At 45.3% G+C, this 15,962-nt stretch overlaps 1 protein-coding gene and 1 pseudogene across 2 annotated transcripts; one reads left to right on the forward strand and one right to left on the reverse strand.

Moving 5' to 3' along the window:
- Nucleotides 1-5,333: 5,333 nt before the first annotated feature.
- LOC311185764 (ATP synthase subunit d, mitochondrial-like) lies at nt 5,334-5,822 on the reverse strand (the record flags this gene model as incomplete). Its single annotated transcript, XM_084256573.1, has 1 exon — nt 5,334-5,822. The coding sequence occupies exon 1, from the start codon at nt 5,817-5,819 to the stop codon at nt 5,334-5,336; it is 486 nt and encodes a 161-aa protein (XP_084112699.1). The 5' UTR covers nt 5,820-5,822.
- Nucleotides 5,823-15,324: 9,502 nt separating this feature from the next.
- Nucleotides 15,325-15,677, forward strand: LOC311185769 (10 kDa heat shock protein, mitochondrial-like; annotated as a pseudogene). The gene has a single exon. The product of its transcript is annotated as a 10 kDa heat shock protein, mitochondrial-like (transcript).
- The last annotated feature ends 285 nt before the right edge of the window (nt 15,678-15,962 follow it).

The raw sequence follows: 15,962 nt of genomic DNA on the forward strand, positions 1-15,962 counted from the left end.
AGGTCCATATTCTTTCTTCAAAGAGGAAGGAGAGCTTTGCGGGATAGAGTATTCTTGGTTGGCATCTGTTTTCTTGGAGTCTGTTGACTATGTCCCTCCACTCTCTCCTTGCCCGTAGTGTTTCTTCGGAGAAGTCTGATGTCAGCCTGATTGGTTTTCCTTTGAATGTTATCTGTTTCCTCCCTCTTGCCAGCTTCATTATTTTTTCCTTGTCCTGGATTCTTGGGAGCTTTACTATTATGTGTCTTGCTGTATTTTTCCTTTCGTCGTGGAAGTTTGGTGTTCTTCTTGCTTCTTGTATATCAATTTTCAGCTCCTTCTTCACATTTGGGAAGTTCTCTTCAATTATCTCTTTGAATATTTTCTCTGTTCCTACATCTCTCTCCTCTCCTTCTGGTATTCCTATAACTCTTATATTTCCTTTCCTCATGGAGTCAGATAGTTCCCGAAGTCTTTCTTCGTTCTTTTTCCTTCGTACTTCTCTTTCCTTTTCTGTTTTGGTTCTTTTTATTTCTGTGTCTTCAAGATTACTTATTCGTTCTTCCATTTCATCTATTCTGCTTTCATTGCTTTTCCCAGAATTCTTTAGTTCTTCCATTAATTCTTTGATCTCCTGCATTTCTTTTACTTCCCTCTTTAGGGACTCTATTTCTTTCTTCTGACCATTGTTTTCCCTCTCTAGGGACTCAATTGCATTCTTCTGATCGTTGATTATTTTTCCCTTATCATTGTTTTCCTTTATGACTTCTGTCAGTTTTTTAATCACGGCAATTTTAAATTCTCTTTCTGGAAGGCTCAGAAATTCTTCCAAGTTATTGTCGTTGCAATCTGGGGGCTGGCTTTCTTTTTGTGGTGTGCTTTTTCTCTGGAGAGTTGCTAGGTTGCGTGTGGTTCTTCTCCTCCCTACTGTCTGTTTTCTAATTTGCCGTATGCGTTGGGACACTGTGTTGTTGGGACTGGCCGGCATCTTGGGTGGGCTTCTCTGTTCCCCTCTGGTTCTTCCAGGAGTCATCTGTCAGTTTCAAGCAGCCTTTACTGGAGAAAGGTCCCTGTTCTAAAATGCCGATGTGGGGACACACTCCCCTGTGCGCCTGGTCTGCCCCGGCGGTGGGTTCCTGCTCCCCTCTGGGCTTGGACTGCAGGCCAGAGGGGGTCTGGCGTGGGCGAACTTCCCCCGCTCACCTCTGGCTCCTGAGGAAGCCTTCTGCAGGTAGTCTTTATTGAAGAAATGTCCCTGTTCTAAAATGGTGATGTGGGACACACTCCCTGCGCTTCTGGTCTCAGGCACACTCTTCTGCGTGCCTGGTCTGCCCCGGCTGTGGGTGCTCGCTCTCCCTGTGGGCTCAGACTACTTGTTCGGAAGGGGCCCGGTGTGGGCTAACTCCCCAGCTGGCCACTAGCTCCTTCAGTAGCCTGTGCTGGGGTCAAGTCGCTAGGTGGCGCCAGAGATTTCTCCTAGAGCCCTTGGGGAGCTGATTTTCCACCCCGTGGGACAGGGAGCAGAGCGGGGATGGTAGGGTACACCTCAACGGCTTTGGGGTGCTGTGTCTGCCTTGTGCCCCACCGTCGTGGGGAACCCACGCCCCTAATTTCGTGCCCCGGTCTCAGTTCCAAAGCCCTCAGTTCCAGGACGCGGGCTGTAGCCCAGATCAGTGGCGCGGGAATGGCGCCTTTTGAATCCCGCTCCCCTGCCTGGGCGCCTTGTTCCTGCTCACTCAGGGAGGGCCTCCGCCCGGGTCTCAGTTCCAAAGCCCTCAGTTCCAGGACGCTGTAGCCCAGATCAGTGGCGCGGGAATGGCGCCTTTTGAATCCCGCTCCCCTGCCTGGGCACCTTGTTCCTGCTCACTCAGGGAGGGCCTCCGCCGTCTCCCCGCAAGCCTAGGTCGCAGGCGCAGGGCCCTGGGCAGCTGCAATCCGAGCACCGCTTTCGCGCAAGCTTACCGGGCGGCCGGGGCTGTGTGCTGGTGCTGGTCTCCTCCTGGGGGGCGGGGCTCTCTCTTTAATGGCGCCTGGAGCTCACCTCCGCGGCGGATCCTGCAGGGTTCGTCTCAGCTCCCGTTCACGGGGTGTGGTGGCTGCAATAGTTCCTTTCCACTCACAGTCCCACTTGCTGCGTCCGTTTTTCTTGTTGGCCGTTTTCGTTTGTTGTTTCCCTCCTCTCTGCCGGTCGGAGAGTGCCGCCTCTGTGGGCGGGGGAGGGGAGCAGGGTTCTGCGCTTCCCTCCCTTCTCGTCCTCTTTTATGGCAACTTTCTTCTTCGGGCAGTTTGCTGGAGTCGTCCGTTTATCTTCCGTGTCCCATTTCTCACTGGGACCTGCCGCTTTTCCTCCCTATTAACTTTTTTTAATGGGAGATCTTACTCGCAGCGTCTCCTCGCCGCCATGTTGCTCCGCCCCTCTCTAAAAGGAATTCTTAACCCAGCTCCGTAGAGAAGAAAATTGTACCGATTACATTACATAATACAGATTGTTTTATTCAAAGGAGATAAAAAGATTTTGACATCATTAAACTGCCTTCCTTTTCTCTCTTTCCCAAGCTCTTGTAGGATGCACCTCCATTCCCAATTACACCATGCCATTTCCCTCCTTTTTCCTGGACATTACCAGGAAGGGGTGAACTAAGGGTAGCACTTAACTGTCTTCTTATTTTAGGAACATCATGGAATTTTCCTCAGAGGTTTGTGGCTTGATGCATTAACTGCCCTTCAGGATACTGACTTTGCAAGTGGAATTGTGTGTGCATCTTAAAAACCAAGTGATGCATCTTTTCTAGCAGAAAACATTAAAGATTCAAGTCTGACTTGGACCAGGGGCCATAATAATGAGGAAGTTGTTAGAACCATTCATCAGGAATGAGGTAGAAGGAGGTCAAGTCTGGGGACCTGATTGCTTGCGTCCTTTCTGTCCTTAGACGGGACATATCTGAGCAAGGGTGGGAACCTGTTTGGGGTGGAAGACAGAAGTCTCACCTGACTTTGAGCTCCTCTTTCTCAGCACATCTGAACTCTGAGAGAGTCAAGGAGAGTTATATAGAGAAGTTAGCCAGGAGAGGGGGAAGCATGGAGAAAGACATGCACAGGGCATAAAAGGTGGACCAAGAGAGTACAAAATGTTTAGAAGCTTCCAGAAATCTCTGCTCATGTCCCCATCTGAAAAATTATGCTTTGGTACCATATAACAACAGCGATTAACATTTTTCCATACTTATTATATGCCAGACATGATGTTTAATGAACAAATGAGAAGGTGTTCAACTTTATTGTCGCTAGAGAAATGCAAGTTTGAAATTACAAAATGATAGTGCTATAAACTCACGAGAATAGCTAACAGTAAAATGTCAGAAAATACCAACTATTGCTCAGCAGCAACTGAATTCTTATAGACTGCTAGTAGGGATTTAATTTGGAACAACTCCTTTGGAAAACTGATTGGCAGTATCTGTTAAGGGTGCTCTGTTACCCAATAATTTCATCTGATCTGGAAATTATAAATGTATTATCACTAAGTGATATGTACAAGGACTTTCATAGCAGCAGTCCTTGTAATAGCCCTAAATTGCAAACAAATTTATCAAGAATATGACAGAAAATTAAGTCAGAATATTGACAAAATGGACTATTACACAGTAGTGCGAATGAATAAACTCCAACTATACGCAACATTGTGGATGAATGTCACTCCTCATAGTAACTCTGTGAGATAGTTTTGTTATTATCTTCAAGTTTCAGATATTTATTAATCAGTGTAAACCCCAACACAATATACCAACTTGATTTTGTGCATTTTGAGGGGAAGTGTTTCCTGGTTAAGGGAAAACCACATGCTGATGGCTTCTGAAAGACATTTGTTTTAAGCAGCTTTATAGTGAAAGATTTTATTTAGAGTCTGCATGTTCCTTCTGCAGTTTGCTGTTGTCTTCATTGACTGAGAGGAACTTGTATTGATCATCGCGATCCAGTGTGTGCCAGGGTTCTGGGTTAATCTTTCTGTTCCAGCTGATATCTAGATTGAACAAAGCCAAACGCATGACATATAGTGCTGCTCCAGTGTCTCCGGCTTCAGTCGATAAAGAGGGGCCGGGATGCTTGTTGGCCTGACTGAGCATCTGGTGGAGCATGGTTGAGGGAGAGGCCTTGGGCTGGGAAGGAAAGCAGAACAAATCTTAGTTTTTATTATTAGCCTATTTTATAAATGAGGAGACTGAGCTCAGAGAGAATGAGTTGGCTAAGCCCGCAAAACTAGTAGAGTGGCTAGGATTCAAGCCGTGGCAGTTGGTTGAGTTCCAGCCCTTAGCCACTATGCTCTGTTGCGTATGAGTGAATGCTTCACACAAAAAATAGTGTTGGTCCTCCGTGCAACCCTGTGCAGGGGACACTGTTACTGTGCCCATTGATTGCGTTTCCTTGTCTGTTGGGGGGAACGGATATGGAGAGGTAAAATAATGAGGTAACTAAGGATATGTGACAAAGCCAGAACACTACGCCGGGTCTGTGTGCCACAGCGTCTGTGCTGCCACCTCCCACCACATGCACCAACCAGGGCAACAGAACCAAGGGGGCAGCACCCAAACAGGAAGCCCTGCTCCTGGCCACAGAGCTTGAGATCCTTGAGCTGTATCCATTTACAAAAACAAGCAGAATTTGAGACCAAACCCCTCAGATTTCTTGTGGCCAACTGGCTTCTGAGCAAAGTCTCTGCTATCGGTTGTCTTCACACACTTTCAAAGGAAGAGGAAGCCAAAAACACATGCTCGTCTCAGTCAGCTGTCCCCGGGGGTGTGATACTGCTCTCACTGGGTGTTCCCATCTCACCATTTCAACGCCAGCGCCAGAAATGCTCGCCTTTAAGGGGAAGCCACGAGTTGCTTCTTCCATCTCGGCTTTCTCACCGGCGGGCACTGGGGAGGAGGTGATGCGGTTATCGTGACATGATTTAAAATGTGGCGCAGTGTTTGTGCACGGGGGAAAGGACTGATTTATTCTCTGTCCTCCAGCTTCCATGCTGGGTTAGTGGGTATCAACAGCTTTCATAAGTAGACTTTTGAAGAGTGGATTTTTAAAAATTATATTTTATATCATTGTTCATTTTGTACAATGTTTGCTTCCTCCTCTCAGGTGTGGTCCCCATCAGATTCCCACTACCAAGTCACCCGTGCACCATCACCACAGTCCGTTGTGCTCTCCCCTCCCCTGTTTTGACCCCTCTCGTTCCCACTCCCCTGCAGAATGTCTCTTTTATAGTTGCCTGTTAATTTAATTTTATTTTTTTAAACACTATAATAATTACTTTTAATATTTAGAATTAGGAGAACCAGAACTTTCTCCTGGACTCCAGTTTACATATTCTCAATGGGCTTGTGCGGCCAGTGGGGATACTTCTTCTTGTCTAACTTGGTTTCCGGGAAGACTTCATTCAAGTCCTTGATGGTCATCTCATCAAAAGGAATTATGTTCTTTATCTTCTCCAGCTCTATCTGGTACTCTTCAATCCTGGCCTTTGAGAGGTTCAAAAACTCAGCATAACTTTTCACATCTTCTTTTTCTTCAGCATCTACCAGGGCAGTATATTTATCCTCTGGTACAGGAACCTTCAGGGCCTTGAACTGCTTCTCAAAGTCATCTACTAAGCCAGCTTTGTTCACATTGGCCTTGTAGTAAGCCCAGTCGATAGCAGGGGGATTCTCAGGGAGAGTAGCCAACCTGGAGGTGAGGGTCTCATTCCAGGATTTCAGGGAGTTGGCAATAGCCTTTTGTTTTCGGGGGATGATCTCTCCAAAAGCTACCCAGTCAATGGCTTTTAGAGCAAGTTTTCGCCCAGCCATCTTGAGATCTTCGTGACCACCAGACAGACCCTAGGCTGGGAGCCCAAGTCGTTCCTCTGCCGCCTCTGCTGCCAGGAGGACCCGGAGCTGGACTCGGACAAGGTGCGCCCTGCCCTTGGGCGTGCCCCTGGCCTGCAGAGACCCACGCTCCGCCTCTTAATTTTGTTTTGTTTATTATTATTTCCTGACCTCTTATTTGGTTCCCTTATAGTCCTCCTGTAAGTGAAACCATCCGATTTTTTTTTTTTTTTTTTTTTGTGGGACCCTCGCCTGAGGCCGAGGAACGAACCAGCGCTGCAGAGGCTGCAGGCAGCCCGGCAGCCCAGCACTCAACTGCTGCACCACCAGGGGAGGCCCACCAGCCGATATTTTTAAAGAATATTTGGAAAACCTAAATAAGAGACCAGGAAAAAGACTAATCAATACAAAGTAAAAATCAAATCAACAAGCAACTATGGACCAGAGACACACTGCTGGGGGGTGGGAAGAGGAAGGACTAGGGTCACAATAAGGGGGGTGCAATTGTATGGGGAATATAACCAAAATGAAAATGCATACATTGTGCAAAGATGAAAAAAGATGTAAGAATTATATAAAATAAAATATTTTTAAAAAAAGAATGGATTTTCTTTTTAAGGACAGACTTAGTTTTATAGGAAAATTGATCAGAACAGCGAGTTCCCATGTACCCTCTTCCTAACCCAGCGTTTCCTGTTATTAACAGCTTGCATTAGTGGATTACGTTTGTACCGTTTGGGAGCTACTATCAATACGTTGTTATTAATTGGAGTTGGTCATTTATTCAGATTCCCTTAGTTTTTACCCAATGTCCTTTTCTGCCCTGGGATCCCATCCCACATTTCACTTAGTTGTCATGTTTACTTAGTTTCCCCTCTGTTGTGACAGACTTGTCTGTGTTCGGATGACCTTGATGGTTTTGAGGAGTATTGGTCCTGTATATTGTCCTCTATTCCTCGATTGGAATTTGTCTGAGGTTTTTCTCATGATTAGGCTGGGTGTGGGGGAGGAAGGTCATAGAGGTAAGGAGCCTAACAGGTTTTTTAAATGTCTTGGCGTGGAGTATGAGGGCTTCTGGTGCCCGCTCCACGCGACCACATTTGCCATGTGACCACAGCTGCCTTCCTCTTTAACAGTTGAGTTTAACGGTTGAATTTATTTAAAAATAAATTGGTATTTTCTTAAAGTAATTTTCCTCCAAGAAGACTAAATGGTGTGCATGTATGTGCATGTGTATGATTGTGTGAGTACACATGCAGGAATGTTTGCGTGCACACGTAGCATGTGTATTATGTGTATGTGTGTGTTTGTGTGCATGTGTGTGTGTGAATGCATGTGCATGCTGTGCAGACTCACTGGGGAGGATTTTCCGGGTCATGGCTTGAGCTGAGGAAGAGAGCTGGCCGTGACTGCAGTCTGCTGTGGGTAGGTCTGGTCCCCTTGCTCATAGTTAGTTGCTATCAAGCTGGAAAAAATGAGAGGCAAAAGGAAGAGAAGGAGAACATATACCTGCCCAGAAGTGTGTGTGGGTGCTCAACAAAACCTTCACTCAGTTTTCTTTTTTAGCAACTTAAAACAGAAACCTCTCTGATGTCAGTATGGTGGGGACTCCCCACAGCCGAGCTGGGCCCTTGGGCGGCATGGGGTTGCTTGCGGGCTGCAGTCAGGGGTCAGCCGCTCCCCTCCGTGTTGCACTTTAATCACAAACACCTTCTAAAATTCACCAGCTTAACCTCAACTACTTAAAACTTCTATAATGCAGAGAGCTTTTGTCATTCCCCAGGCATGGTGTGTAAATGTAAATTGAATCCCTTGCGAGGGACAGCTGGTTGTCTGTCAGTGTGAAAGGAGTCCATTGTGCTTGATGTACGATATGGCTGTCCTAAATTTTAATGGGCAAGAGAAAATGCTTTTCAAATTCCATCTTCCAATTATTCATAGAAGTCTACACTCCTCATTATTAAAGTTTAAAAGTGCATGAGGAATTTATGAACATCTCCTAGGCAGCCTGTTGAGGAAGCTATGAGCGTTCTAGACCAGGGGCGCTTTTTATTATGTCCTGCCCAATGCTAGGCAGGAAAAGGGCTAACAGAGGTGGGGAAATGGTGGATAGAGCAGGAGCCATGGGGCGGGAGTGCTCACAGGCAAGCATTTGGATAAATTGCTGGATTAATTAATCAGGAAGATAAATGATCTCTTTGCATATTTATGAACATTGACTTGTTAGCAGCTCATGGAAGCTGTACTGTGGGGAAAGCCAAAGGCCATGCAGACATAGTCACCATCGATTTGGAAAGTTTTTATTTCCTGAGCTATCTTGTGAGAGTGGAATAAGAGCTGTTAGTCTGGGATGGGAAATATCCACCGATCGTCTAATAAAAGCAGCAGCTGGAACCAAACCCGCTGGTGTTTTCACAGTGTGGGAGCAGAAATAAATATGGTTTGTTGAGGGTTTAGGTAGCAAGGTACAGACATTGATAGGCCAAAGACAGTTGGTCAGAAATAGGAAGAACACATGTAATTCCAGTATATCCATGTAACTCTGATGTTATCTTTATCTTGACTCTCAAGAAGTCTGTCTCTCCCTCTCTCTCTCTCTCTCTCTCTCACACACACACACACACACACACACACACACACACACACACACACCCCTATGTATATGTCAGCCATCTTCTTCATATTGCCTCGTTAATAAAATAATTTAGGAATATTTTGAAATGCTTCTTTTTGGGTGCATAATCCATGCCATAAGTACCTTCATTAGTTCAGGGAGGCAATAATTAATAAACAGCTGCTGCTCCCCTATTTTGAGTTTTATGTCTCAGTTATTTAGCTTAAATCCTAACATAATTTTAGATGTTACCTAGTTTTTATCCACCATCAAAAGTCAGTGCCTTCAGTTTTCAAAGTCATGACCATGTCTGGTGGGTCAACATCTAGGACCAGACCCTGTCAGGGGCATTGCTGGCTGCTATTAACCCCTCTGATGGGTCCATCTGCCTTCCTAATGAAGCCAGGGACCTAAGGGCTCTCTAAAGCCTCAGGGCTGGTCTAATGGGAAGACAGGGCTAATGGGGTGCTTTTAAATTTTGACTGTCTTGTTTCTCCTAATATTCAGCTTGGTCAGTTTATGAAAGACCTCAATGAAAGGCTAAATGTCTGCCTCCTTCTACCCCGCGCCCCCCCCATGTCATCATTACAAGGCTGTCCCCCTTTAAATTTAGAGTGGCTGAAAAATAAACAGCAGAGAATTTTTCGCCCTCTTCTTTTTTTGATCTGTATTATCTGACACAGTTGATACAGATTGAATACCCTGATGTCTGAGAGGTGTGTGCTTGAATGAATGAATAGATCTGACATTTTCCTCTCCATTTCTGTAACAGGATATTATAATTATCAGAGCAAAATTTTCATACAGACTCAAATCAAACGTTTCTTTCTTTGCTTCTAGGTCATCTGGGATTTCACAAATCCTCATTTTGTCAGAAAAAAAGCACACCTGAGATTTATCACACTCCCCTCTAAAGTCGGTTAGGCGCCCACCTCCATTTTCATCTTTATGAAGTTCCTGTTGTCACTCTCCAGGCTTATTTCCAAGTGTTCAAGGTGAGGCTTTTTTCTCAGAAGTAGTCATCTTCCTCAGGGACAAGCCCTGAAGAGCTGTTCTCAGGGACATTGTAGGTCTCCTCTTCTGGAAGCTTTGCCCTGCTCTTCCTCTGCTCTTAAGACTCTTGCTTGTTCAGGTGGCATTTCCAGTGCCCTGCATGGAACGAATGCTCACTGGTGAGCTGTGGAGTATGTTAAAGGAATAAATGAGGGGGACCATGAGCTAACTTCTCAGTGACCCCCCAGTGAAAGGCACTATCTGCTCTTAGAGCAAGGACTCCATGTAATATTTACTAAACCCATCGCAGGGCATATTAATAAGTGAGTCAACATTTTACTGGTCCTTCACTGGCCACTTCAAATTCAGCCTTCTCTGGAGCTTTCTGACAACTCCAACCAACCACAGTCTCCTTACTGCCCTCTGATTATGAAAGGCTTTTATAAATCAGTATAGTGGTATTTTTGTGTATGTAGCACATCAGTTTTTGCATGTTTACAGGCTCACCTTCTCTTGATTGCAAACTCTGTGTGGGTGCTAATTTTTATGGGGTTTGACATTTATGCAATTTTGGAAGCCCTCTATTATAGAAACAAATTAGGTGCAAATATGAATTTTTTCAGAATGAGTTATAACAAATTACAACATGAACGATGAATACCATATGAATAAGAAAATAAAAAATAGCAAGAATTTTATTTGTTACTTCCCTGCCACTTCTCTGTAATAATTTTCTCCTATAATTTTGTCTGCATAATTTTTCATTGCCCTTTATGTAACAGTGGTTTTGTAGTACCATTTTCTCGAGGACAGATAGTTCAGTCTTTCCATGGCATGGTTGATGCAAATTACTGTTATATTAGTGACAGTTGCTTATCTGTCTGTGCATGCTGTCTCAGACATACACATTCTCTGCAGTCCCACTACATAGTTGGGCCCTATAAACACAGGGACTCTATGTTGTGAGATTTTCATTAAAAAAAAGCAAAAGAATGCACAGTGCTGTTATAATCAGGTACATTGCATTCCCAAGTATTTTCCTGATAGGACAGTTTTGGCTTCACCTGGGTATTGGCACAAACCAAATCCTCTGCTTACAATTTTACATGCCTGATGGTTGGAAGCATTTTTCACACATTAGCTCTCCCCCTACTCCCTTTAAAGCGTAGGTCTTCTCTAAGACTTGTTCTGGGGCCTCTGACACTTTCATATCATGAATCAGTGTCTGATCCTGGGTGTTCATGTCTATGACTCTTTAAATTATGTCTCACAGCCACCAGACTTACTCGTGTCTGTTGACAAGTGTCTCTCTTTAGATTTCCTCTCGACAGTTCATCACTGGCTGTGTAGTCCTGTTGGCAATTGTTGGATTTGCATTTTCAGGAAGTTCAAAACAAAACAAAATCTGCTTTCAAATTCTGTTGCAATCCAGACAGAGTCCGTATTGGCAAATCCTCAGGACGTAAGGTAATACATATTTCCACCTACAAGCAAGACAGGGGGTGATTAAACATAGTGCTGACAGCTTTTGTTCCTAAGCTTTTGTTCCTTGGCCCTGAAAGAGATTTATAATTAGTCTTTTAACTGTTGAGCTGAGTCTGATGTCCTAACAGAGGTCCAGCTGACTTGTGCAAATGGAATAAATATACGTTTAAGTCTGTGGTCATGGAGGAGCAGGAGCAGAAGATATAGCCCTGTAGAGACCTGCATGGGAGCTGGGGCTTGTGTCCTCTTGACTAAGTAAGATCTTACACTCAAGTCAGACCCACCTCAGTACTGCCACTTGCTGCCTGTGTGATTTTGGGCAAATCACATGTATTTCTGGGGCCTTTGTTCCTCATTTGAGAATTGGGGGGTTCGTGCATATGCAGTCAGCGCAGAGGCACGTAGTAAGCACCCTAGGCATATTAGGTGTCATTTCTTCTAAGCTGCTCTCTCCTCTCAGCCTATCTGGTACCTAGATGTCTGGTGTCCTTGGTTGTGTGAAACCTTTTCTCAGAAGCCAGCCCCTTCATCTGTTTTTGAAAAAAACTCTTTGTAGGGATGACAGCTTAGCCATTTTCTGTCCATAGGGCCCCAAATGTGTTTCACACATAACAATCCTTCTTGCTAACAGTCTGCTACTTACAGAGCAGTTCCTGTACTGTATTACTTGTTCTTCAAAACGACCCTCTGCTGGCGGTGTCACCAAGTTCACTGAGCTACTGTGCTCGCCTTTCTGCTGCCTTTCTCTAGGCATGTGCCCAGCAAGGGGGGTCATGCTGGTGCTCCTTTCTGGGAGAGGCCCCGCTCTTGCTCTCACTCATCTCACCTCGGGCTCACTCTCTGGAGAGGACTCGGGCTCATCCCACTGCCAGCCTCCACCAGCACGCCCTGTTTGACACTTTCATAGCATTTTCTACACCTGATATTTTACTTGTTTATTTTTTTTATTTTTTAAGATTTATTTTTTATTTATACAATAGCTGGGGTACAGGCCAGAGGCACGGGAGGGTGAGGGGATTCACCAGAGACAGAGTGGGGAGCAGAACAGGCAGAGAGACCAAAAGCACTGCTGAGGGGAGCAGCGGCGGAGACAGGACAGGTCTGCCTCACCCTGTGGGAATCTCCCTGGCTGGCTGGGAATCGAACCTGTGCTGCAGAGTCTGCGGACAGCCTCATATCACTGCGCTCAACCCCCTATGCCATCGGGAGGCCCTACTTTTTTACTTTTTATCCAGCTTCTCACACTAGAATGTAGGTTCTATAAGAGCAGAAATGTCCTCTTTATCTCCTTAGGGAGTGCATATTTAATAGGGGTGATATCATCCTAGGGAGGCAAAAAACAAACAACAACTTGCTTAACACACACACATGCACAAACACATAAACAGATATGCAGTATCTATGTGGCATTAAAACTTAGGAGAACATAATAAGGACAAAAATGTCAAAAGTCTACTTTGGGGAGAGATAATGGAATAAACATTTGAGAATAAAACAGTGCCAGCACAGAGGGGCCCATAAATAATGTTTTTGGAATGACTGAATCATATCCTCCCATGGCTGCAGCCGCTGAGCTTCAGGGGCACGAGGTTGCTAGCTTTAGGATGGGAAGGTGGTAGACGGTAGAAATGAGTCTGCAGCCTGTATTTCTTCTCGTGGTTTGCGTTCTCAGCTTCCCAGACAGTGTTCAGCATATGCTTTCTGAGCATATGCAGTCAGCGCAGAGGCATGTAGTATTCAGATTCAGAGAAAACAGTTTTCTTCTCGGTGGGCATTAATGATTTTCTGTGTGGCTCACCTCTGAAGTGGAAGGCATTTTCATTTCTTACTCTTGGTAAATAAGAGTGAAAAGATAAGCAATATCTTTCGTGTCTTAGTAACATTTTTCCAACATCCCTGGGCAGAAGAACTAGCAAGCAGTTGCACTTACTGAGTAATCCGAGCCAAAGAGCTTACTGTGTTCAGGTCCTAATAACTTAGTGTCTGTTGAGCACTGCATCCTCAAGTCTTATATTTGTATTGGATGCCATCATCTTCGTTTCCTATTCCTCATTGATTTTTTTTAAGATTTATTTATTTATTTATTTATTTATTTATTTATTTATTTATTTATTTATTTATACAAGCACTGGGTACAGTCAGAAGCGCAGGAGGGTGAGAGAATTCACTGAGCCAGAGCAGGGAGCAGAGCAGGCAGAAGGACCGAATGAAGTGCACTGCTGAGGGGAGCAGCGGACGGCAGGAGAGGTCTGCGCGCCATATGAGACCCTCCTCCGGTGGTCGGGGAGCAGCCGGGGATCGAACCGGCGCTGCAGAGGCTGCGGGCAGCTTCGCAACCCAGCGCTCAACCGCTGCGCCACCGGGGAGGCCCTCCTCATTGATTTTTGAGGGGTCCCTGCTTTCATCACAGCAGTTACTGAGAACCCAGCTTTGAGAAATTTTGGTGTCATTGGAAGCAGTGTAATGATCTAGTGTTGAAACTGCTAGCTACCTAGTGGTCTCCAGCAGATGTTGCTGTGAGCCCCATGGAAATTGAAAAAACACTGAGATACCCCAGTGAGTTCAGCGTGATGCTCCAGGGTGCCTCAGCATGCAATTTGGGAACTGTGGAAGTAGATGCTGGCTTGAGCTGGAGTGGGGGAGAGAAGGGTGGGGGCTGGAAAGAATCGGGAAAATATATAGAAGTAAAATGTAGGAAGCAATGGGAGCTGGTTCAAAATGGTGACTGAACAGGATGTGGAGATGGAGAAATGAGGTTTGGAAAATAAAGTTTGGAACCTGGATGATTGGAGAACTGTCATGTAGTAGATGGCTTTGGGGTCCCTGCCCACCTTTACTTTCTTGATAATCAGCCATATTCCACACAGGGGCACCCCTGGCAGCCACATTCACTAACAGGGACTCCTCTCGCTGGCAGATGATGATGAGGACGCGAGTGGGGGTGGGGTGTGTGACTGGGAGGGGTCGGGGGGTGAGGAGGGTGCACTAGAGTCAAGCTAAAACAATCAGATTTTCTATCTTACGGATTTGGAGTTAAAACTTAAAACTTAATGTACTTGTGTCCCTTGCAATAAGTTATCACCAACTGAATGACTTCAAACAGTAGACAGTTATTCTCTATAGTCCTGTGGCCACAAGACTGACATCAAGGCAAAGGTGGGGCTATACTTGCTCTGGGGCCTCCTGCTTCTTTCAGTTTCACTCCAGTTTCACTCCAGTCCTCCTCTGTGATCACTATACATGTCCTCTTTATGTGTCCATGTCTGCAAAGACTTTTTCCAAATAAGTAATGTTCACAGGGCCCAGGGAGTAGGATGCAAACATGTCTTTTTGGGAGCCACCATTTAACTGGCTACAGTGAGAGATTTAAGATGCACATGTGCTGAGAGGATGGATGTGTGGGGCCCTAGGGATAGTATTTTGTAAGATTTGGGTGAAAGTAGAGAAAGGCAGGTCTAAGGTGGAGGAGAAAGATGGCATAGATGTAGAGAAAGAAGCAGAAACAAAGGGACACTGGCCCAGAGAAAGAGAGTCAGGGGGCAGCCCTGTTTTGCTTCTATTAACTTTCTGCTTCCTAGTTCTGTTCCCTGGAAGCCCAGCTCCCGCAGTTTCTATGATTCTGCAACAGATTCTCCTGTTTGCTTAAGCTAGTTCCAGTGGCTTTCTCTCATTTGCAAGCAGGAGTATTGATGAAAGCAAAAGACATCTTAGTCAAGAGCTCTGACTAAGGCAAACAAAATAATAGGAGAGTCTCAATTTCACTAGACCTTCCGACTTCTCCAGGCTGTGACTTATGCTATCTAGGCCTCAGAGAAAATTCTGATGGTGGCTATTCAGAAAAGTGAGACTGATTAGAATTTTTTGTTTTTATAAAACAGGAAAAGGTGACTTATTTTTCTGTTTCTGAACATAAGAAACAAAAACATTTTTCTTACAATCTTACTCTGCACACCCACTCAGAGCACGTGAGACAACTGTTTTCATTTTGATCAGCAGTGAAAGAGGGCACTGGCCAAATGGTGTTTGTGTGGTGAAGCATGCCTGGGATATAAAGGGACCAGAAATCCTGCCACTTGAGAAACTAAGAGGTTCGATCGCTTTAGTCTGAAACTGGAGGACTTGAAGGCTCTGATGGATGGTTTTTATACTGGAAGGACTGACACCTACGGAGAAATTAGACGTATTATTGGAAGTGACATCCTGGGAGAACTCAGGAAGTTTCCAAACATCTTAGCCATTCAAAAATCAAGTGGGTCTTAGAAGGACTCAGGCCCTGGCTTGTCTCTTACCCCATCCAAGGGTGAGGTCCCGTTAGGGGCTGGTGGCCCCACTTAAGAATGGAGACATGGGGACTATGGGCTGCTCTTCTTTATTTTTGGCTGCTGGAGTCATGCCATGGCAGGGCAGGCATTTAGAAAGTTTCTTCCCCTCTTTGAGTGTTAGTTGAAAGGAGTGCAGCTGAAACTGTAACCAGGAGGCATAATGTTTCCTGAAAATGCTCAGTGGTGAGTATTGCAAGCAACAGCAGTAGCATTGGGATCGGGCTTTAAAGGAGAGGGTGAGAGCTTCAGCCAGCTAGTGTTGCAGTTGGGGATCAAGTTCTCCTCCCAGAATATGGAGGCACCAAAGCCGCTCTAGATGACAGTAGTTATTTCGTATTTAGAGATGGTGACATTCTTGCGAGGCACCTAGACGGAAATAAATCACAATTGAAATGGCGCCATGAGGAGATGTCCCTTTCTTCATAAGTTCTGAGATCTTTCATCATGTAAATAATCCCATCTCTCTTGTTTTGAGATAAACTCATTATATCCCCCTCCCCTGCCTCCCCCAAAAGAGTGGGGATGCTGTGTCCTTCCTAGGAACTTTTTAGCTTGAGGGAAAAGTAGGAGCCGTGGGCACACTCACTGGCTTTGGCTCTCAGCTTCTCCAGCATGGCCTCTGGGGCTGGGGATCAGATGCTCATCTTTGGTCTGAGCTGAGTCTAGGTGGCTTTAGATAGTCTGTTTTTGTCCTGTAATAATATGCACTTT

Source organism: Talpa europaea (assembly GCF_964194135.1).
Source record: "Talpa europaea genome assembly, chromosome: 16".
Lineage (NCBI taxonomy): Eukaryota > Metazoa > Chordata > Mammalia > Eulipotyphla > Talpidae > Talpa > Talpa europaea.